Genomic DNA, 21,899 nt, shown 5'->3' on the forward strand with positions numbered 1-21,899 from the left:
GGATTTTCCATTGTTTGAAGCCTTTGTCTTTTGCTTCTTCTCGGGCTCGACTTTCTTGGGTGGGGCAGAACGTTTCTTTCCCTTCATACTTGGCCCCTTCTTAGCAGAAGATGAGGAGCCCACCAAGAAAACGGGCTTATCCTTCTTAAGTGTGGATTCATATGTAACGAGCATATTGACCATCTCTTCAAGGGTGGCCTCTATCTTGTTCATATTAAAATTTATCACAAATCCATCAAATGAAGAAGGAAGAGACAGAAGCAGTAAATCCACATTGAGTTCATGCTCCAACACCAAATCAAGGGTCGCCAACTTTTGTATGAGCCAAATCATTCGTACCCCATGATCACGGACCAAAGTCCCTTCACGCATGCGGCACGTCATCAACTCCTTAACAGTTGCGAACCTTTCAGCCCTCGACTGAGCCCCAAAAAGTTCCTTGAGTTGCGCGTGAATGTCTGCAGCATTCACCGTGTCCTCAAATCGCCTCTGGAGTTCATCAGACATCGAGGCTTGCATATAGCATTTGGTCTTGATGTCATGGTCACACCATGCATCAAGCTTGGCCAATTCCTCCGGACTTATATCAGCTGGTGCTTCCTTCGGAGGTGCTTTCTCTAACACGTAGAGCATTTTCTCCGAAGTTAAGACAATCTTCAACTTCCGGAACCATTCCGTATAGTTGGCGCCAGTCAACTTGTTTTGTTCGAGGATCGAGAATAAAGGATTACGCGAATTCATCGTATGAAATACTGAAAAGAAAAACAGACATATATCAATGATTGTTTAAATAATTTACTAAGACATAAAATTGGCGAATTTTATTTTATGAATCTCACTCCCACTATTTTAACGATTTCACCACCCTCTAGTGAAAACGGGAAACTTTTTCCTTAGTGAGAACATGGAGTCCAATTGACAAACTTATGGTCCCGAATAATATCAGCCAACCATAATTCTCAAAAGGTAGAGCCCAATTGCTTCCAAAGCAACCCCCATGTGTTTACCTCATGTCCAATAAGGCCCAATAATATGACGCCGTTTAAAGTGACATGTCAAGATGACCCATCAATATTAAGTTGTGATGGACGGTCGCCATGTGGATCCCCCAATAATATGAGCCGATCCCATGGGAGTTCCACCCAACTTACAACATTTGTCGATCCAATGTACAGCTTTCCGACGGACGGGCCCCCCCAATAATATGAGCCGGACCGTATCCGCGGGTAGCATCACATACATCGACCGTTGATGGAAGGTAGGAACATTTAAACAAATTTAAATTTCCTTTATTTATCTTGATATCAATTTTAAATCATATTTAAAATGAGGGATTTTTAATTATAAAAATATTTGTCTCATCATATTTAATTTATTGCATGCTTGCCGGATTCACGCAATTATGTCTAAACATGCATACAATCATAATATCAAATATTATATAGGATGATCGATTCCATTTCTAATTGACCCGTGGTTGCCAATCACGGGTCTTAGTCCAATCCTAGGTAATATGCAGTATGCAATGCAATCCTATTACATGTGCTTCCAATTTACATTTCTTCAGTCTTTATTGTCTGTTGGGCCCACCGTCTTCAAATCTTGATCTCCCACTAAATCTAATGTATTTACAATAAATAACAATGACAAGTAGGGGATACATTTTTAGGGGTGGGAACGGGCTATAAACCAAGCCCACTTTTATTACATATGACATTCATATCGGGCCATAAACCAGGCTCATTAATAAAACCAACAACAAAAAAAAAATGTAAATTCCTAACATACACCTACAAAATTGGTCATGGCAATCGATCATCCTTATCCAATAACATTTAATTCAAAATTAATTTATTGGATAACATGCAGTGGCAATTCAAATTTAAACAAGATAAAATCATATTTTATATATAAAATCATATTTTACACACAAAATCATATTTTATCTCTATATCAAATAAAATCATATTTTATCTATAAAATCCAATTTTAAGATAAAATCATATTTTACTTAATATATCATAAGATCATATCTTATCATCAATTGTACCAAAAATAATTGATTTCAAAATTCAATTTAAGGATAAAATATTAAAATTTTCCAAAAATTCAAATTTATCCAAAAATCAATTTTAAAATTTACGGACTCGAACAATTCGATCCGAAATCTCGTGAACCAATCAAAAAAAATTTTTGACCGGACCAAAAATAAAATTTTTAACACATTAAAATTAATTTTTAAATAAAATATAATTTTTCCCGCGGGCCGCCCGTGACACTCCTGGGCCGGCCCGCACCCGGGGCGCGGGCCGGTGGCAGCCCGGCTGCCCCCTTAGGGCAGCGACTTTCGCTGCCCTGGCGGCGCCTGGCGCCGCCCTGGGCGGTGCCGTGCGCCGTCCTGGGCGGCGCCGAACGCCGCCCCTGGGCGGCGCTGTGCGCCGCCCTGGGCAGCGCACAGCGCTGCCCTGGGCGGCGCCGTGCGCCGTCCTGGGCGGCGCCGTGCGCCGCCCGGGGCAGCAACAATTGCTGCCCCACCGGGCAGCGATCCAATCGCTGCCCGGGTTTTGCCCCGAAAATTTTTTTTTTTTTTTTTATTTAAAAATATTTATTTTGTTTTCCAAAAACCGAGATTCAAAAAATTTTGTACAATCGATTAATTTAATCGTTTGATCTGAGCAACCTGGCTCTGATACCACTGTTGGAAAACTCGCGGTCAGATCAATCACGATTGATACCCGGTGCAGCGGAAGTTTAAAAATTTTATCATGGAACAATTCCATGGTATGGGTATCAACCATTCAACGATTAAATTATTGTGTGTGTAAAATTCAAATAACAATTAATTAAATTTTACCTTCAATCTCGAAGCGAGATTAATGGACACCACACAGATTTCTCTGCGCTTCTTGTATCTCCCAGGAACTGATGAACTCCTTCAATCAGGTCCACGAATGAGGTTTAAATCCCTCTGACAGATTGCACTAGAAAATCTGTCAGAAGTTTTTCTGCGAAGAGATTAAACGAATCTGATTCGTTATTCCTGACTGCAATTCAAAATCACAGACCGGAATTTTCTCTGACAGAGCAAGGAGGGGCGGCCGAAAACTTGAGAGGAGGCTAGGGTTTATTTTCGAAAATCCTGTCTCTCAATAATGACCTGTTGTGTCAAATTTCTGTACTGCAATAACTTATTTATAATGCAGGCCACTAACACCTTAGGGCCCATTAGTCATAAGTTGAGGCCCGACAAGCAAAGCCCGCACGTTCAAAAATTAATATAAAATTCATCGTGACTCCGATTGATGAACCGATTTCACCAATGTGCACAGAAACCATTTCTGCACATTTTAAAGTCAAAATAAATTTTCCTGAATCCGAATTCAGTGGTTTCCAAAAATGCCCATCCCTATGTCATTTTAGGAAATCCTACTCCCTTACTCTTATTTAAGAAGTCCAACTTCTTTATTCATTAAATTTAACTCTTTAAATTTAACTATCTCAACGGGGATTAAAACTCCATTACACTGTGTGACCCTCAATGGTTCAGGGATACAGCTAGCCGTGGGCTCACAACTCCTTGTGACTCGGAACAACACTTTCCGACTTGCCCAACGAATCATGGTAAAGCGCCTAGCAACATCGCCCCATGATTCCCTAGGTATCACTGATAGTGCCTACAAGAACCAGTAGATTTTGGTTAGCGTACAGTACGGTCCCTTCATCCATATATCCCGATCGAATCAACAACCATTGGTATATCGAGAGTCGCTCAAGATTCGATAACTATGCAATACATCTTGAAGATCAAATTAGTGACATCGCATGTGCTACTAAGAAACCATTTCTTAAATCACATCAAGTACTCTGGCCAGAGATTCGTCACACTAATATCTCCTCAGAACGCATAGGATATCCACACTCGCAAGTATGTGGTGAATCCTTGACAACAATGTATCGACTCCTATATGTGTTGTAGCTGTACCCAATCCCGACACCTGATGACCCCCATAGAGTCGGTAAACGAGTCAAAGCACAGTACTAGCATATAGAGTCTCCATGATGTTTCAAGTAGTAAGGACTAATGGTGTACAACCAAAACCGCGGACTTTATCCACTCGATAAGTGATAACCACTTGGAAAGTCCGGATAGGGTAGTTCGATTATTCATCCTATGAATATCCATTTGCATGCTTCGAACATCTCCATGTTCCCTACCAATGAAACGTGGTACTCCGCATCGCAAATGCTAGTCTCACACTCGAGCGATCCTTATCCTTATTCTCGGACGGCTCAATCGACTAGGAACAGTTTAGAATATACAGTGACTATAAGATGTATTTCATGATAGACATCCCCATGTTCTACCACATCTTACATACACTATAGTATATTCAAGGTCTTTATCAAAACAACAATAGTATATCACAATATAACAATATGAAGAAAGATAAAGTCATTGCCATTAATAAAAGTGTAAATTTACATTAAACAAAAGATTGTTTGTACAAAGAGTCATCAAAGCCCATAGCCACAAGTTGGCTCACTGGGCACCCACTCTTTCAGACTATGCCAAAACCTCTCACGAAAACAAGAGCTCTAATAAAAAATTTAGAAAATCGAAAAAGTAATTAAATACAAAAGTTTGTATTAACTCTAATATAAGATGGATCAGATTTATCTAATCTGTAAATATCCTTAAGCTGCCTCTGAATATTGTGAGGCCGATCTCTTAGCCAATCCCAGATTTACGAATTCATTTGCGGCCACGAATTCATCTGCCGCCACATTTGCTTCTCTGTAGATGTGAGACTTCTTCACCATGGACGAATATAGAATCCCTTGGATTTGAGTTAAAATGTTACTAAGCTCCTAAGAGGTGTTGTCACATCAATAATAGATAAAGGTATCTTGGAATCTACTTCAAGCTACAAAGAGAAAATTATACAACTTGCAAACTTGAAGTCCCTTAAGAATAGCCCAAATCTCAGCTCTCGTGTTAGTCTCAAAACCAATATAATCATGATAAGCTAGGATCGGCTTTTCCGTACGGTCTCTGATAATGCCTCCAATCCCAAACTCCCCTCCATCTTTTGAACACTCATCCGAATTTAACTTGAAATACCCGATAGCAGGTGACACCCATCTAACCACTCGAATAAAAGCAGTTCGAGTGACTTTATGAGTAAACCCAACGAGCTAGCCACCCCCTTGAAAACTCTCCAACGACCAGCCTTCAAGACCCCTGCACGATCAGTAGATACAATAAACTCTTGAATATGCGTAATAATTCTGGCCGGTAAGATGCGAGCACTCCTATATTTGTAGTCATTCATGGTCTTTTAGAGGAACCAAATAATCAGAAAAGGAATTAGTTCCTTAACATGACCATCTCTACGCCAATCATGCGCAACCTTCCATTTAGAAAAACTTCGATAATTCTGAACATTAAAAATTCTAGCAAATAATTTCCAGACAATCTGAGCAGTAGCACTTGAAATTATTATCTTACATACACACACTCCATTAGAGTTGTTACATTTATTAAATTGCTAAACCCAACTAGTGTTAACCTCTAAAAAAAACTTATTATTGCGCTTTTTTAAAAGTTGCAAAAAATACAATAAGTCGAAGAATACATTAAATTCTGGTTGAATCTGATTGAAATTTATGTTATTGTGATGGGTGACAATTTTACTTCTATTCAACTATCTTGCCGAATTAAAATAATAAAAATATTTATTTAAATATATTTTGTATTTGAGTAATCGGTCAACTTACGTACTTCTGGTTTTTTAATTTTTCAGTTTCCATGGATGGAAAGATAATTTATGCAATTTTGGAGAATTGATACTTTATATTTTTCAATTTTAAAGTAATTAAATTAAATTAAAATCAATAAAAGGAAGAGACAATGTAGATGCTAGTGAGTCGGCTAGACCAATCAAAGCACAGTGGATTTAGGTAGCCATTTGGATATATGCTTATTGGGCCAACTTAGGGCCCATTTACAGCTTGCAAAAACAGATCCCGATTGGCCCGAAAAAGAAAAACCCCTTCTTCTCCAAATTCACCCGCAGTCGCCAGAGATCTCCGATCTCACCTCTCTAATGGCGGGAGGCAAGATCAAGAGAGAGAGGCCGTCCCACAAAGGCGGAGCCGCGGCGGCGTCGAAGGGTTTCCAGGGCGGAATCTCCTTTCACAAGTCGAAGGGCCAACATATACTTAAAAACCCACTGTTGGTCGACTCAATTGTTCAAAAAACCGGAATTAAGTCTACTGACGTCATCCTTGAGATTGGTCCTGGTACGGGTAATCTCACGAAGAAGCTTCTTGAAGCTGGGAAATCCGTCGTCGCTGTTGAGCTCGATCCTCGTATGGTTCTCGAGTTGCAGCGTCGTTTTCAAGGAACTCCGTTTTCTAACCAGCTGAAGGTTAATGTTTTTGCAGCCCTTTTTCGTTTTGAAAGAATATTTTTTCAGGCATTTTGTGGCGTGCAAGTGTTTTTTGCGGTTGGTTTTTATTTCTTGTGTATTTTGTTTGCCTGGAGGTTCGAGTAATTTGCTGAAGAATTCAATTGAATTAGCTGGTAAACTAATCATCGAGTTATTATTATATTGAAGATTATTTACTTCTTAGCTGGTAATCGAACTGAACTCTTTTCATATTCATAATCCTCTAGTTTGGACAAAGACGGTATTTTTGCTTTGGGGAAAAAAAATGAGTCCAGAATTGTCTCTGCAATCGTCTTAGTGTTATCTTGTCTACTAGGTTTTAGCGTTGGGAATCCAAATTTCGTCAGCTATTCTTTGTTTTGGCGGTGGAATTCCCCTAAATTCCGAGCTTGTTCGAACTTCGAGAGTATGGGTCTCAAGTGTTGCTATAATATCTGAATGTCACTGCATGAATTTAGAGCTTACTTTTTTGTCTGATTATACCCAATTCTTTCTTTGATTGATATTTTTAGGCTTACTTCTTTCACCTTTGTTTGAAAGAAGATCTCTCAACCTGAAACGAATAATCTACGCAGTGGAAGTTATTAGGTCTTATCTGACTTGTTTGGCATATGTTGTTGTGTTGTCTCAGTGTTTCCAGGCACTTTGTGACATGTAGCATAATTCTGAATAAATGATGAAAACTGATCATTTCAATGCTCTTCCTGCAGGTTATACAAGGAGATGTTTTAAAGTGTGATCTTCCCTACTTTGACATTTGTGTGGCAAACATCCCATATCAAATTTCCTCTCCTCTTACCTTCAAGTTGTTGTCTCACCGTCCGTTGTTCAGGTGTGCGGTAATTATGTTCCAAAGGGAATTTGCCATGAGGCTTGTTGCTCAACCAGGGGATACCCTCTATTGTCGTCTTTCTGTGAACACCCAACTTCTGGCTCGGGTTAACCACTTGCTGAAGGTTGGAAGAAACAACTTTAGGCCACCACCCAAGGTTGACTCTTCAGTAGTCAGAATTGAACCAAGGAAACCACTTCCTCCTGTGAATTTCAAGGAGTGGGATGGTTTAGTCCGAATCTGTTTCAATCGAAAGAACAAAACTTTAGGTTCTTTGTTTAGGCAAAAGTCTGTCCTATCGTTGCTGGAAAAGAACTACAAGACTTTACAGGCACTGCAGCTTACACCAGAAGGATTTTCGGATGATTCAGAAATGGCCTCTTGTGTATCTGCTTTAGGAGACACTCTCGGTGATATGATCATGGACAGTGAAGACGGAAATGATGACGATGAGATGGAGCTGGAAATGGGCGACGTCGATACTAAGACCTCGGGTTTTAAAGATAAAGTTGTGGGCATTTTGAAGCAAGGAGGTTTTGAAGAAAAACGATCCTCCAAGCTCTCACAAGACGATTTCATGCATCTGCTTTCTTTATTTAACAAAGCCGGTATTCATTTTTCTTAGTGTGATTGTACCAGTTTTGCCCATCTCAACAAGAAGTATTATTTTTGTCTCCCTATTCCTGATTTTTGTTTTTCTTTAAGTACGAATTCATAGTAGATTTTTAATTCCCAATTATACGTGGAAAGTTTAATCTATATATTTTGAATTACTTGAATTTTGTGAATTATATTTATGTATTACTTTTTACTAGTATGTTACGTTGATAGTGTTATTTTATATAATTAGTTATTAGATTTAGTATATACAAGCATTTGAATGATTATTTAAAGTTATTTATTTAATTTAATTTGATATAATATAATATAATGAATATATTCAAGTTATAAATAATAATTATATCAAAAATATTTTTATCATTTAAGATAACGTTCACGTGAGGATAACAATGTTTATGGTTAGATTGATATATTTATCGTTACGTTTTTTTTTTTTTTGGAAATATATTTATCGTTACACTTATAAAGATATCAATAAGGATGTGATTGCAACAGAATTTTATATAGAGATATGAAGATTAAAAGAGAGAATATTATTAGGAGTGATATATTTTCCAATTTAAAAATTTAAAAATATAGATAAAAATACGATTAAATTTAAAATTATAGATAAATATAGCATTAAGAAAGGATATTCTGTGGAAAATAATAAATTTTCATACTATTTGAAGGTAAATTTTCCCATATAGTAATAAATTTAGTTGGACGGGTAGAACCAAATAAATAAAAGAAAAAGTTGGACGGCAGCATTGTATCATTGTTTTTTACCCCCTTCTAGTTTTCTTATGCAATATTTGTTGGGTTTATATGAATTTATTATCTGATGAATCTCGATAGTGAAAAAAATATAACGTAGCTTCTGTTTGGATTCAACTATGCAAATTCGCAAAAGTTATCAACCCATTTTATATTCATCCCCAAATAAATATTTTATCACTTTCCTAATATCACTATCAAAATAAATTTTCCCTTAAAAAAGTTGTAATTCATATAGCATTAAACAATATAATAACCAATAAACACTGTAAACATTGAAACTTGAACGATCCCCCATACTTATCAAAGTTTGTAATATAAGTACCTGTGTGCAAAACTACAAATAATAAGATGAGTTTCACATGTAATTGGTATTTGAGTTCATGGTATAAATGGACGTTCGACAAATGATCATGATTTCAAAATTACTCATGCAAATACTTTTTCAGGCGATCGCGAATCTTTCGCACAAAGTTTGTCTAAGTGCAATTCATTTTGATAAATTTTAGAATAGTTCTCTTTGTGCATCGAGAAAAAAAAAAGACGAATTTGATAATTTGAAATGAGATATAGATGTGTAATGCATTAAGACAAAATAATTAGAAGCTGAAAAACGAAAATTTTGAAGAAAATCTGAGGCGAAAGAGAATGAAAAATGAGAAACACAAATTAACTATTTTCAAAATGTTACTGTAAAAAAAAAAATTCAATGTGTTTGGATGCATAAAAAACAAGATTTAAAATTGAATTTGAAATTAAAATTAGATTTAGATTTGAAATTAATGAAATTGGAATTTCATTTAACGTTTGACTGTAATTTAAAATATGATTTGGAATTTGATTTGACAATTTAAAATTATAGTATTTATATTAAAAAAATTATTTCTTATTTTAAAATTATTTTAAAATTTTTCATTAATAATATTTACATAAATACACATATAATTTTTATCAAGAACAATTGTGAAATATTTATTTATTTTAAAAAATAAAAAAAATTAAATGCCGTCAGATACCAATTTTATTTTGTCAAAAGACTCAAAACACTAAAATAATAATATTTTACAAATCCAAATCCTACCAAATTTATCAATAGTCTTAAATGTAGATTTTAATTTAATGTGAATAAAATAACACGACCGCGAGCATTAACAGCTGGTCAACTATCCGCCCCTATAAATAAATATCAGGCCGCATTTCAAGCTTACTCGAGAGATCAGCTATGGCGATTTCGCTGATGAACCCTAGTATCCTCTCCCTGCCCGTTGCTATTGCTCTGCTCCTAGCGGTTTCTTCTGCTACAGTGTTCTTCGAAGAGCGTTTCGATGGTACAATTACTTACTGCATTCAACCAGCTGGTTTACTTTGTCTGAATTTTGCGTCATTTCGGTTGTTTTTTATGTGTCTTTTGACTGGATTTGGTTTGTATCTTTTTGCTGCGATCTTATTGTTTTGGTGTGAGTTCATTTCGATGATGAATTCACTGCTATGGTTGACGTAGATCTGGTATATGTTTTTTCTGATTTTATGTATGTAACAGCGTGGAGTCGGATCATTTGGTATCGAATGTGGTGAATTGATTTAGAAACATATGCGTTGAATTTTGTGTGTGTACAGAAGATCTGATGAGTGTGCTAATTTCTTTGCCCTCACGGCCTCACCATTATGGTTGCATCATGGATTATATATATAGGGTCTATTTTGGGGTTGCCTATTTCACTGGACTGAATTTGACTGTAGACATATAATGCAGTTAGTGTGATGAAATACTTTTCAGATCTGTTGAGTGGTACCGAAATTGGAGCTTTTTATGGTTTGATAATAATTTTCAGTTATAGCCATGCTTTCATATGTAGATGATAAACGATATTTCTTGTTCCCGAGTGAGGAAAGGGTGAAAGTCTTGTGTATGGTTTACAAATGGACGGCTTTACTTGCTTGAGCTTTTTCCCTTGATTGTGTTGCATTCTCATTATTTCTTTGGCTGGATTATTAAGATGGATGGGAGAGTCGATGGGTCAAATCTGAGTGGAAGAAAGAAGATAACATGGCAGGAGAGTGGAATTACACCTCAGGCAAATGGAATGGAAACCCCAATGACAAAGGTAGTTATCTCATTGCGTAATCTGCACATGGCGAAGCTTTGATTTGCAGATTTGTGTGAATAGCGAAACACTCAACATCTAGTGCTGTTGTTTTCCTCGATTTATTTCAGGTATTCAGACCAGCGAAGACTATAGATTTTATGCCATCTCAGCTGAGTACCCTGAACTCAGCAATAAGGGCAAGACCTTAGTTTTCCAGTTCTCTGTTAAGCATGAACAGAAACTTGACTGTGGTGGCGGATACATGAAATTGCTTAGCGGTGAAGTTGACCAGAAGAAATTTGGTGGTGATACTCCTTACAGGTTATGTATCTTAATGTCCTTTTATGTAACACCGTTTTCCCTTGTTTAATTTCTGTACCAGTTGTTGATTGATTGCACCACATGGTTGACTGCAGCATCATGTTTGGACCAGATATCTGTGGCTACAGTACTAAGAAAGTCCATGCTATTCTCACATACAATGGGGCAAACCACTTGATCAAGAAGGATGTTCCATGTGAAACTGATCAACTGACTCATGTCTATACTTTCATACTCCGCCCTGATGCTACGTACAGCATCCTCATTGACAATGTAGAGAAGCAATCTGGTAGCTTGTATTCGGACTGGGATCTTCTCCCTCCAAAGACCATTAAGGACCCTGAGGCCAAGAAGGTTGTTGGTTGTAGTGATACATAAAATTATTTTTGTTCCGGTACCAAAACTGTTGATCTTACCATTCTCTGAATTCTGTGACAGCCTGAAGACTGGGATGACAAAGAATATATTCCTGACCCTGAAGACCAAAAGCCCGAGGTATATTAACTCTTAATTTTTATATTAATTTTTTAATTTTTATATCAGTTGGTAGTATTCCATGATGGCTTGTGGCCTAAGAGAATCTCATTTTGTTAAATGCCTTCATCATATCTAAAACAAAGTTTCTCTATACAGGGTTACGATGACATTCTGAAGGAGATTCCAGACCCTGATGCCAAAAAGGTAAATTATATTCAAATTCCAGTTCTGTTTCTGCATTCCTTGTAACTTCTGAATTCTGTATCCTACTTGTTAATTGCAGCCAGAGGACTGGGATGAGGAGGAGGATGGTGAGTGGACAGCACCAACCATGCCTAATCCTGAATACAAAGGTCCATGGAAACCAAAGGTTTATGGAACTTTTTTTGGTGCAAGTTTGTTGGTATATTAAATTAAACAGACGGATCAATGCCATCTTTTTGTATTCCCAGGAAATTAAGAACCCCAACTACAGTGGAAAGTGGAAGGCACCATTGATTGATAATCCAGGTTCCTTACATCTCCTGAGCATTTGATTGCCCATTGCATTTAAAGAATTAGTATAATCCCATTGTAACATGGTTTCAGAATTCAAGGATGATCCAGATCTCTATGTTTTCTCGAATCTGAAGTATGTAGGCATTGAGTTGTGGCAGGTACAGGAATTTTATTTTTTCCTTCGTGTTCAATTTCTTCTATAATTACTCTGATTATACACTTACACATTTTCGTTGAGAAATTATTTACTTCTGCAGGTGAAATCTGGAACCTTGTTTGACAATGTCTTGGTATGTGATGATCCCGAGTATGCTAAGCAGCTAGCTGAAGATACATGGGGAAAGCAAAAGGAGGTATGTGAATGTGTCTTCCTGATATTTCTCTTCAAGTTTTTAAAAAGTACATTTTCTCTATTAAAGAAGGGGAACTAATGCTTAATGATGCCTGACATTCCAGGCTGAGAAGGCTGCTTTTGATGAGGCAGAAAAGAAGAGAGAAGAGGAGGTACTTTTTTGCATATTTATTTGGAATTTATCCTGTCACTGCCAATAATGTTCCTTGTTCGAAAATCACTTTAAAAAAATTTATCTGATTTATGATTCTCTCGCCTATTTATTTATTTATTTTACATTCAATTCAGGAGTCAAAGGCAGATCCAGTTGATTCTGATGTAAGCCCTGAATGTTTTCTTGTGACTGTAAATAAGCGTCTTCTAATATTTTTTCTCGATTAATGTCCTCATCTTGATGGTCTTCCAATAACAGGCTGAGGATGGAGATAATGATTCTGATGCAGAAGACAATGAAGCTGATGTCAATGCCAAGCCAGATTCTAAGGAAGTCGACCCTGTGGCTGATGTGGATGATGACACTCATGTATAAACAAACACCAATCTTTTCCTCCTTGCATGGAAATCGTTTTATACCATCTTGTTTTACGCTTTATCTCAATTTGCTTGTGTATACTCTTTGTTCATGCAGGATGAACTGTAGGATGCTCGGATGCTGTCCGTGTTCTGATAAAAGTTCGCTCTCAAGTCCAGAAGCTGAGCCCGTTAAGACGCTCTACAATTTTTCCTTTTCTAATTTTACTTGTTTTATATATCTGTTTTTGTAGAAAAAGGCTGAACTCTTTTGAGGCTACATTGAAAAAAAAACTATGTGGCGGATTACTTTGATTTCGTGCAACTTAAGGGAGCATCAGAGAACTTATATAAATCATGTATTGTTCTAGATTATGAGACAGTACTAAACAAAGCGTAGAAAATAATATATTTCTTATCTTTTTCAACTGATTACAATGTAACATATAAATAAGAGCCTAATCTTCTAAATCTAGTAATGAGATCCCTACAAATCTGGGATAGAATATTCACCATACAAATAACATAATCTGCAGGATTTATCTACCATAATACAGAATTAATTCAAATCATATATTATCTACAGAATCTGACACTCCCCCTCAAGCTGGTGAATGGATATCGCCCATTCCAAGCTTGCTAACAATATCTGTGAACAATCTACTAGATAGTGCCTTTGTGAATATATCTGCCAACTGATCCTTGGAAGAGACGAATGGAGTACATATTAATCCACTTTCCAATTTCTCTTTGATGAAGTGTCTATCGACTTCAACGTGTTTCGTACGGTCATGTTGCACTGGATTGTGAGCTATACTAATGGCTGATTTATTGTCACAATATAACTTCATGGGTGAGTTCCACTTAATTCTCAAATCATCAAGAATGATCTTCAACCATAGCAATTCACATATTCCTAAAGCCATAGCTCGAAATTCTGATTCTGCGCTTGATCTTGCAACCACATTTTGCTTTTTACTTCTCCACGTCACTAGGTTTCCTCCCAAGAATGTGCAATAGCCGGAAGTGGACCTTCGATCATCCAAGGAGCCTGCATAGTCGGCGTCTGTATAGGCTTCAAGAGTCATAGCATCCCCTTTTTTGAATAATATGCCTTTTCCTGGGCTGCCCTTAAGATACTGCAAGATCCTGTGGACTGCCTTGAGGTGTTTTTCTTTTGGACTTTGCATATATCTGCTAACTACACTTACAGCATACGAAATGTCTGGTCTAGAGTGAGTTAAATATATTAACCTCCCAACCAGCCTCTGATAAGAGCCTTTATCTACCACTGGGTCATTTGGTGCATCACATAAGCCGTGATTGACTTCAATAGGGGTGTCCACCGGCTTGCAGCCCATCTTTCCTGAGTCCTTCAACAAATCCAGCGCGTATTTTTGTTGGGAAATGAATATTCCATGCCGTGAGTTAGCCACTTCAATTCCTAAAAAGTATTTTAACTTCCCAAGTTCTTTGATATCAAACTCTTTGAGTAGGCGCTGCTTTAGTTCCTGTATTCCTTCTATATCATTCCCAGATACTATCATATCATCAACATACACCAGCAGAATAGTCACTCCCCCTGAAGCCGAGTGCTTCACAAACAAAGAATGATCCCCTTGGCTTTGTCTGTATCCCAAGGTAGTCATGGCTTTAGTGAGTCTTCCAAACCAAGCCCTTGGTGATTGTTTAAGGCCATAAAGTGCCTTCTTCAGCCTACACACCATCCCTTTTTTAGATTCAAAACCCGGTGGGATCTCCATATAAACTTCTTCGGCTAGGTCACCATGAAGAAATGCATTCTTAACATCAAATTGTAACAGATTCCATCCAAAATTTGCTGCTAATGACAAAAGGATCCGCACTGTGTTCATCTTTGCAACAGGTGCAAAGGTTTCCCAATAGTTGAGTCCATATGTTTGGGTGTATCCTTTCGCAACTAGCCTCGTCTTATAACGTTCAACTGTCCCATCTGATTTATATTTGACAGTGAATACCCATCGACAACCAACTGGTTTAACCTTGTGTGGCAATCTAACCAGTTCCCATGTTTTGTTTCTGTCAAGAGCTTCCATTTCTATTTTCATGGCATCCTCCCACTTCTTGTCTCTTAATGCCTCTGATAGATTTCTCGGAATGGATATGTTGTGAAGATTGGTCAATAAGGCTTTATGGCTTTGGGACAGGTTTTGGTAGGTCATAAACTGGTGTAAGGGATGTTTAGTACAGGTTCTGATTCCTTTTCTTAATGCGATTGGCAAGTTCGTGTCCTGGTCAACATCATCTAAGGTCTTAGAATCTGTTAAGAGTTCAGGCTCAACAATTGGTTCACTCTCGACTATGGCTTGGTTTTTTTCAGCTGGTAGCTTGGAAATTGCAGGAACTCGTGCGAAGTTCAGAGGTGGTGGTGCTACTGTAGAGGCTGGAAATTTCTTCCTGGAATAGGTTTTGAGTGGCTGTGTTTGGGTTTCTTGTTCCTTATCCGCGATCATATCACTATGTGGAGCTGATTTGGCAGTTTGATCAGGAAGTATAGATGGTGGGCTGTGTAGTAGTGGCAGTGTGCTAGAGTCGAAGGGAAGATCAAGTGAAAGACTTATATCCCCTCCATCTCTATCTGTTTTGTTTTCTGGAAATTTTGAGGGAAAATAAGACTCATTTTCCACAAAGGTTACATCAGCGGAAACAAAAGTTTTTCGAGTGGAAGGATGAAAGCACTTATATCCCTTTTGAGTAGAGGAGTACCCGATAAAGATACATCGAAGAGCTCGAGGGTCGAGTTTTCCTCTATTTTGGAAATGTATATGAACGAAGACAACACTTCCAAAAATTCTAGGAACAAGATTATTAGACGCAGTAAAATGAGGAAAAAAATTTGTGAGAATTTCTATTGGGGTTTTAAAATCAAGAATACTAGTGGGAAGTCTATTAATAAGGTGTGCAGCGGTAAGAACAGCTTCTCCCCAATATTGTTTAGGAACATTTTTGTGGAATAGTAATGCTCTTGTGATATTTAGGAGGTGGCCGTTCTTTCGTTCAGCCACGCCGTTTTGTTGTGGTGTATTGACACAAGAGGATTCATGCAAAATGCCTTCTTTTTGAAAGAAAGAAGAAAGGTACATATTAAAGTAATCTTTGGCATTGTCAGACCTAAATCTTTTAATTCTCACATCAAATTGCGTCTTAATCATATTATAGAATTTTGGAAAAATAGTGCTAACTTCAGATTTATTTTTCAAAAGATAAATCCACGTCATGCGAGTGCAGTCATCGATAAAAGACACAAACCACTTGGCACAAGAGATATTGGGAACACTAGAGGGACCCCATATATCGCTATGAATTAAAGAGAATGGAATAATAGTTCTTTTATTGCTTGCTGGAAATGAAACACGTTTGTGTTTTGCAAATTCACAGTCATTACAATGAAAAGACTCTAATTTATTTTCTTTAAACCATAAAGGAAACATTAGCTTAAGGACCCTAAAGGAAGGATGACCTAAACGATGATGAAAAAGCCAAATTTTATTTTTAGTTGACAAAATAGACTCAGAAAAGAATGATGCGGATAAGGATCTCTCCACCCTAGTTCCTCCACTTTGACTTTCTAGATAGAAAAGACCATTCCTCTCATTAGCACGTCCAATCATCCTCTTCATTTTCAGTTCCTGAAACTCACAGTGGGAAGAGAAGAAGGTTACACAACAATTGGAATCCATGGTTAGTTTCTTAATGGAGATTAAGTTTGCAAACAACTTTGGAACATGGAGGACATTTTTAAGAACAAGGGATGGGCTTATATAAATATCACCTTGACCAGCAATGGTAGTGAAAGATCCATCAGCTAAGGTGATTTTCTTATGGCTAGAGCATGGTGTATAGGTAGAGAAGGATTTGGAATTATAGGTCATGTGATCAGTGGCTCCGGAATCGATTATCCATAACTTTGGAGAAATCTTTTCAGAGATATTAACAAAGCAAGAAATAGGACCGATACCTGAAAAAGCCAAGGAGCTAGTACCTGACAAGGAGGGTTTCTCAAGTGACCCTAAGAAATTTTCAACGCCTTAATCTCCTGCTCACTTAATCTTGCAGCAAGGTTTTGTGTGCTTCCTTCATTGTTTAATGGTGCACTTACCATATGTGCCTTTCCTCCTTCATCAATGTTTCGATCAGGCCTACCATGTAGCTTCCAACACTGATCTTTGGTGTGACTATTCTTTTTGCAGTAAGTGCAATATAGAGATTCACGACTGTTGAATCTTGATTTTTTGTGTTGATTGTTGAACTTGTATTCCTTTATCCCAACCGTTTTAGCAACAAGTGCAGATCCTTCCTCTCCGCGGGTCTCGAGCATCACCCGTCTGCGGCCCTCTTCTGCCCGAATGGTCGAGATTGTTTCATTTAAGGAAGGCAGATCGGCCTTCCCTAAAATTTGCACTCTGACTGCATCGAACTCCATGTTGAGGCCAACCAAAAATTCATAGGTTCGTTCCCTTTCAATAAACTGCTTTAAGACTGTAGCATCTGATGCACAAGTCATCTTAATGCACTGGTATTGATCCAGCTCTTGCCATAGTCCTTGTAAGAGATTAGCGTACTCTGTTGTGGTCTGATTTCCTTGCTTTGTTGTTGCGATCTTTGACTTAACTTCATAAATCTGGGCTGCATCATTAGCCCTGGAGTAAGTCTGTCGCATGGCCTCCCAAATTTCTTTGGCTGATCCAAGGAACATGCATGTATCACTAATCTCAGGCAGCATCGAATTCCATAGCCAAGACATTACCATGGAATCTTGTTCATCCCAAGATGCATATTTGGGATCCTTCTCCGAAGGTCCAGTACCTGTTAAATGATCCAGCCGTCCTCGACCTTTCAGAAAGGTCTTGACAAGTTGGGACCATTTCAAGTAATTTTTTCCATTCAATCTATGAGCAGAATGAAGATTTTGTAACTCCCCTGTTGCCGCAATATGTTCGACGGTGGCAGCATCAGATTTAGGACTAGTTACGGTACTATCGGACATTTTACTGGAGATGGATGAAAAGTGGCTCTGATACCAAAACAAAGCGTAGAAAATAATATATTTCTTATCTTTTTCAACTGATTACAATGTAACATATAAATAAGAGCCTAATCTTCTAAATTTAGTAATGAGATCCCTACAAATCTGGGATAGAATATTCACCATACAAATAACATAATTTGCAGGATTTATCTACCATAATACAGAATTAATTCAAATCATATATTATCTACAGAATCTGACAGTACTCAAGTTGCGTGATTTCATCATTTTGCCACTTCTACTTGCTTTTACTTCAAGTATTCATTTACTATTCGTGCAACCTTTTTTGTGTATTGTATACATGTATTCGTGCAACCTTTTAATCAATCCATCATTTTACCACTTCTACTTGCTTGTACTTCAAGTATTCATTTACTATTCGTGCAACCTTTTTTGTTTTTTGTTTACATGTATTCGTGCAACCTTTTAATCAATCCATCATTTTGCCACTTCTACTTGCTTTTACTTCAAGTATTCATCTACTATTCGTGCGTCCTTTTTTGTTTTTTGTTTACATGTATTCGTGCAACCTTTTAATCAATCCATCTTCTTTACAAACGGCACCTTTACTCAACAAACTTGTAAAGCTATTTTTTTTTTCATTTTTGCCGAAGTCCAAAACCATCACACGGAGACAATGCATACAGCCCATCGAATTTGAAAAGAATATGCAATTATATATATATATATATATATATATATATACATATAATTTTGATCCCCTGCAGTGCAGGAAAACTGTGTGCGACCACTAAAATTCGATAGTGGGTTTTAGTGGTGTAAAAACAAAAAAATAAAAATCACTAAAACTCACTACCGGGTTTTAGTGATCGCACACAGTTTTTCTGCACCCTAAAGTGCAGAGGATTGGATATAAATATATATATATTCGAAATGATATATAGATTGTATAATATAGATTGTATAAAGAACTCGAAAATCAATAATTGACTTGGGTGAGAACTCATTTCACGTGAATGTCAAAATCTCCAAACTGAAAATCTGTCTTGCTTTTCTCAATTCTCGATAACTGCATATATATACATATTAATTAATAATTATAATATTTTCAAAATAATAATAATAATAATAATAATAACAACTTAATGATGATCATATTATCTTTAACTATCAATTATCAATTTAGATAATGATTTGATTTCAAAAAATCAAATATCTCATTATATATATATATATATATATATATATATATATATATATATATATATATCAACATAAGAAATAAAAATTTTCCATTTTAATTTCTTTATTTTGATATATATATATATAATAGCGATAATGCACACACCATTGTGTGTCTAAATATTTTATTTTTAAATTATTTTTTAAAATGAAATTTTATACAATTTTTTATTTCAAAAGGAATTAAATCCGAACCTAATAAAAATTTAATATTTAGATCATAAGATAAGATTTTCATTTTATAATTTGAAAACCTACTAATAGATTCAGCTCAACTTATTCAAGAGGTTGTCCTTGTGAGAAGATTTTTTGAGCTTTCACAGTCAAGTACTTCACACCCCAACCTCAACTCGCTCACACACATTTATTACATGATTTGTTTACATTAGTTTAGTGATAGTCTTTACACAAATACGTTAAAGATTGTGTTTGTAAGTCTTGGTATAAAAACGTTAATATTATGCGGATTGTGAGGTTGCGATCTGTAGTCGAGTTTAGAATCTAGGAGTTCCAACTTAGACGGTGGGGTAAGTCCTAAATTTGGAGTGAGATGATTACAAGACGTTGTAATGTTCAAAGTCTTTTCGAGTATCCTTTCCTGTGAAGAAGAAGGGGTGACGTAAGTGATTGAGTTCCAAACATCCATAAACAAATTGGTGTCTCTTTAATTTATCGCACTTACTTCTTGCTATTGTTTTTGGGTGATTTGTTGAAGCATTTATATGTTCTTTAAAGTACCAAAATATTGCATACAAAGTGTTTGATAAAATGCTTCAACCAAAATGTTTTTACTATTTCAACTTGCAATCTTTTCAAATGATTTCTCAAATGCTTAATCAGTTTTTAGATGAATTATTTTGAATTTTTTTCACTTGGTTTTGTAACCAAACTCGATATAATTTATCGGTGCTCGATTTGTATTCGAACCTTTCAACAACGAGTTATTGTAGCTCAATATTTTAAAGTGTGTATTCATCCTCTCTACACACCGTTTTCGATCCTATCACTTCGCCAAACAACCTCTGAAGCCACTTACTTTGTTTTGTAATGCGGATAACAGTCGAATAAGTCATCAAATTCATGCAAAAGAGAGACAACATTGTTCAACTTAAATGAAACATGTGCATGTAAAATCTCTCGCAACTCACTCTTTTGAGTCATATATATTTTTTTGTGCCTTTTTCTTTCAATATTTTTTTCGTCTTTTTTTCTCTCTCTTTTTTCTATGGTCATCTCACTTTTTTTTATCACTTTTTTTTCGACCTATTTTCTCTTTTTCTCTTTCAAATGATCCTCCAATACTTTATTTGGAGTCATTGAATGATTAACCAATTAAAATATAGATGCTAGGTGTGTTAAAATATTGAGATTGTGAAAAAAAAATACATAGATTAACATGATTGAATGAGATTATTGTTTTTTTAAAAAAATATGGATAATGGGTAGTGAAAAGTTAGAAGAGTATGATTGAAGTGTAAAAAAGTTTCACCGGTTCCTATTATGCTCTATCCCTTTATATATAGTAATAGACAATATACATAAACACCAAACAAAAAAAATTGATTCGTGGTTTATATCAATAAATGGAAAAAAAAAACACAATATAATGGAGGGGAAAAACTATAGTAAATAAACACCATCAATTCAATCATCAATTTACTAATGTGTAAATTAAACTAAACACATAATATGATATACGAAAACCATTGTGCTGTATTATTTTAACGAATGAGTTCTTGTTCAGCCAAAAATTAAATTATTTGTTAGGCCCAAAATGAAGAAGAAATTGGAGACCAGTTACTGATGCTTTGCCTCACAGTCTAGTTATCCCGGCCCATCAGAAATGAAGAGGCCCAAATCCAAAATTAATAGCAGCAAATTGGGAAATGGAAGGTTAATTTAAAATGCAAAGACCAAGTCAAAATCAGTTACATAAGAAAGGTAGGAGAAAAACGTGGCCCATCTTCATAGATATTATATATTATTATTTACGGAGCACACGCTTTGAATGTGTAATATAATGTATTATATTAAAATTTTGTGCTCCGAAAATATATGTGTGTGAGAAGTTAGATTTTCAATTGAAGAGAAAATGGAAGAAACTGATACAAAGTGAAAATTTGGTTGCAATCAAAGGGCAAAACTGGAAGAAAATTTTGGTGTCATCATACCATACCAAAAATAGTTTTTATAATGGTCTCAAACTGTAAGGCCCTGAAATTAATTACTTTTCGTGATTATTGGGATTGATTATTATTTATTTTGGAGATTATTTGAGCCGGGATTGAATCGAATTAAATTGGAAGTTTCAGGGACCGAAATACAAAATATGGATTATATATATTATCCTAAGGCAAGTTGCCTTTCCCATCACTCCATACCTCTCCCCTTCCCTTCTCCATTTCGTACGTACTGAGTGGAAGCCATAGCCAACGATCCCTCAAGCTTTTCTTTCGTCTGATTCGCACGATCCGACCGTCAGATTTTGATTCCGAGTTGAGTTTCACGATCACTGCAATGAGTGCTTCGTTCTGACGTAAGTTTTGCTACGATCTTCGAACTTTGATTTTTGTTGGGCTGTCAGAATTTGATAATCTTCGAGTATGTTGTTATTGAGTTAGCTTAAATCGTGTATTCGAAGTCGGTTTGGTAAAAAAACGGAGTTTGGATTTTATATGATTTTTTAGGCATATTTCAAAAATGGGGTGTTGGATTTTGGTTG

General features: G+C 36.3%; 2 protein-coding genes across 2 annotated transcripts; both read left to right on the forward strand.

Annotated features, from left to right (window-relative positions):
- Positions 1-6,027: 6,027 nt before the first annotated feature.
- On the forward strand, positions 6,028-8,020 carry LOC140892177 (ribosomal RNA small subunit methyltransferase). Its single transcript, XM_073300944.1, has 2 exons — positions 6,028-6,431; positions 7,163-8,020. The coding sequence occupies exons 1-2, from the start codon at positions 6,108-6,110 to the stop codon at positions 7,907-7,909; spliced, it is 1,071 nt and encodes a 356-aa protein (XP_073157045.1). The 5' UTR covers positions 6,028-6,107; the 3' UTR covers positions 7,910-8,020.
- Positions 8,021-9,831: 1,811 nt separating this feature from the next.
- On the forward strand, positions 9,832-13,281 carry LOC140886115 (calreticulin-like). Its single transcript, XM_073292618.1, has 14 exons — positions 9,832-9,989; positions 10,659-10,766; positions 10,877-11,069; positions 11,165-11,423; positions 11,508-11,564; positions 11,703-11,750; positions 11,830-11,916; positions 11,999-12,056; positions 12,135-12,202; positions 12,302-12,397; positions 12,501-12,548; positions 12,685-12,714; positions 12,809-12,919; positions 13,025-13,281. Exons 1-14 carry the CDS (start codon positions 9,884-9,886, stop codon positions 13,034-13,036), a joined length of 1,281 nt encoding a protein of 426 aa, XP_073148719.1. The 5' UTR covers positions 9,832-9,883; the 3' UTR covers positions 13,037-13,281.
- Positions 13,282-21,899: the final 8,618 nt, after the last annotated feature.

Source organism: Henckelia pumila, chromosome 3 (assembly GCF_033568475.1).
Source record: "Henckelia pumila isolate YLH828 chromosome 3, ASM3356847v2, whole genome shotgun sequence".
In the NCBI taxonomy this organism is placed as follows: Eukaryota; Viridiplantae; Streptophyta; class Magnoliopsida; order Lamiales; family Gesneriaceae; genus Henckelia; species Henckelia pumila.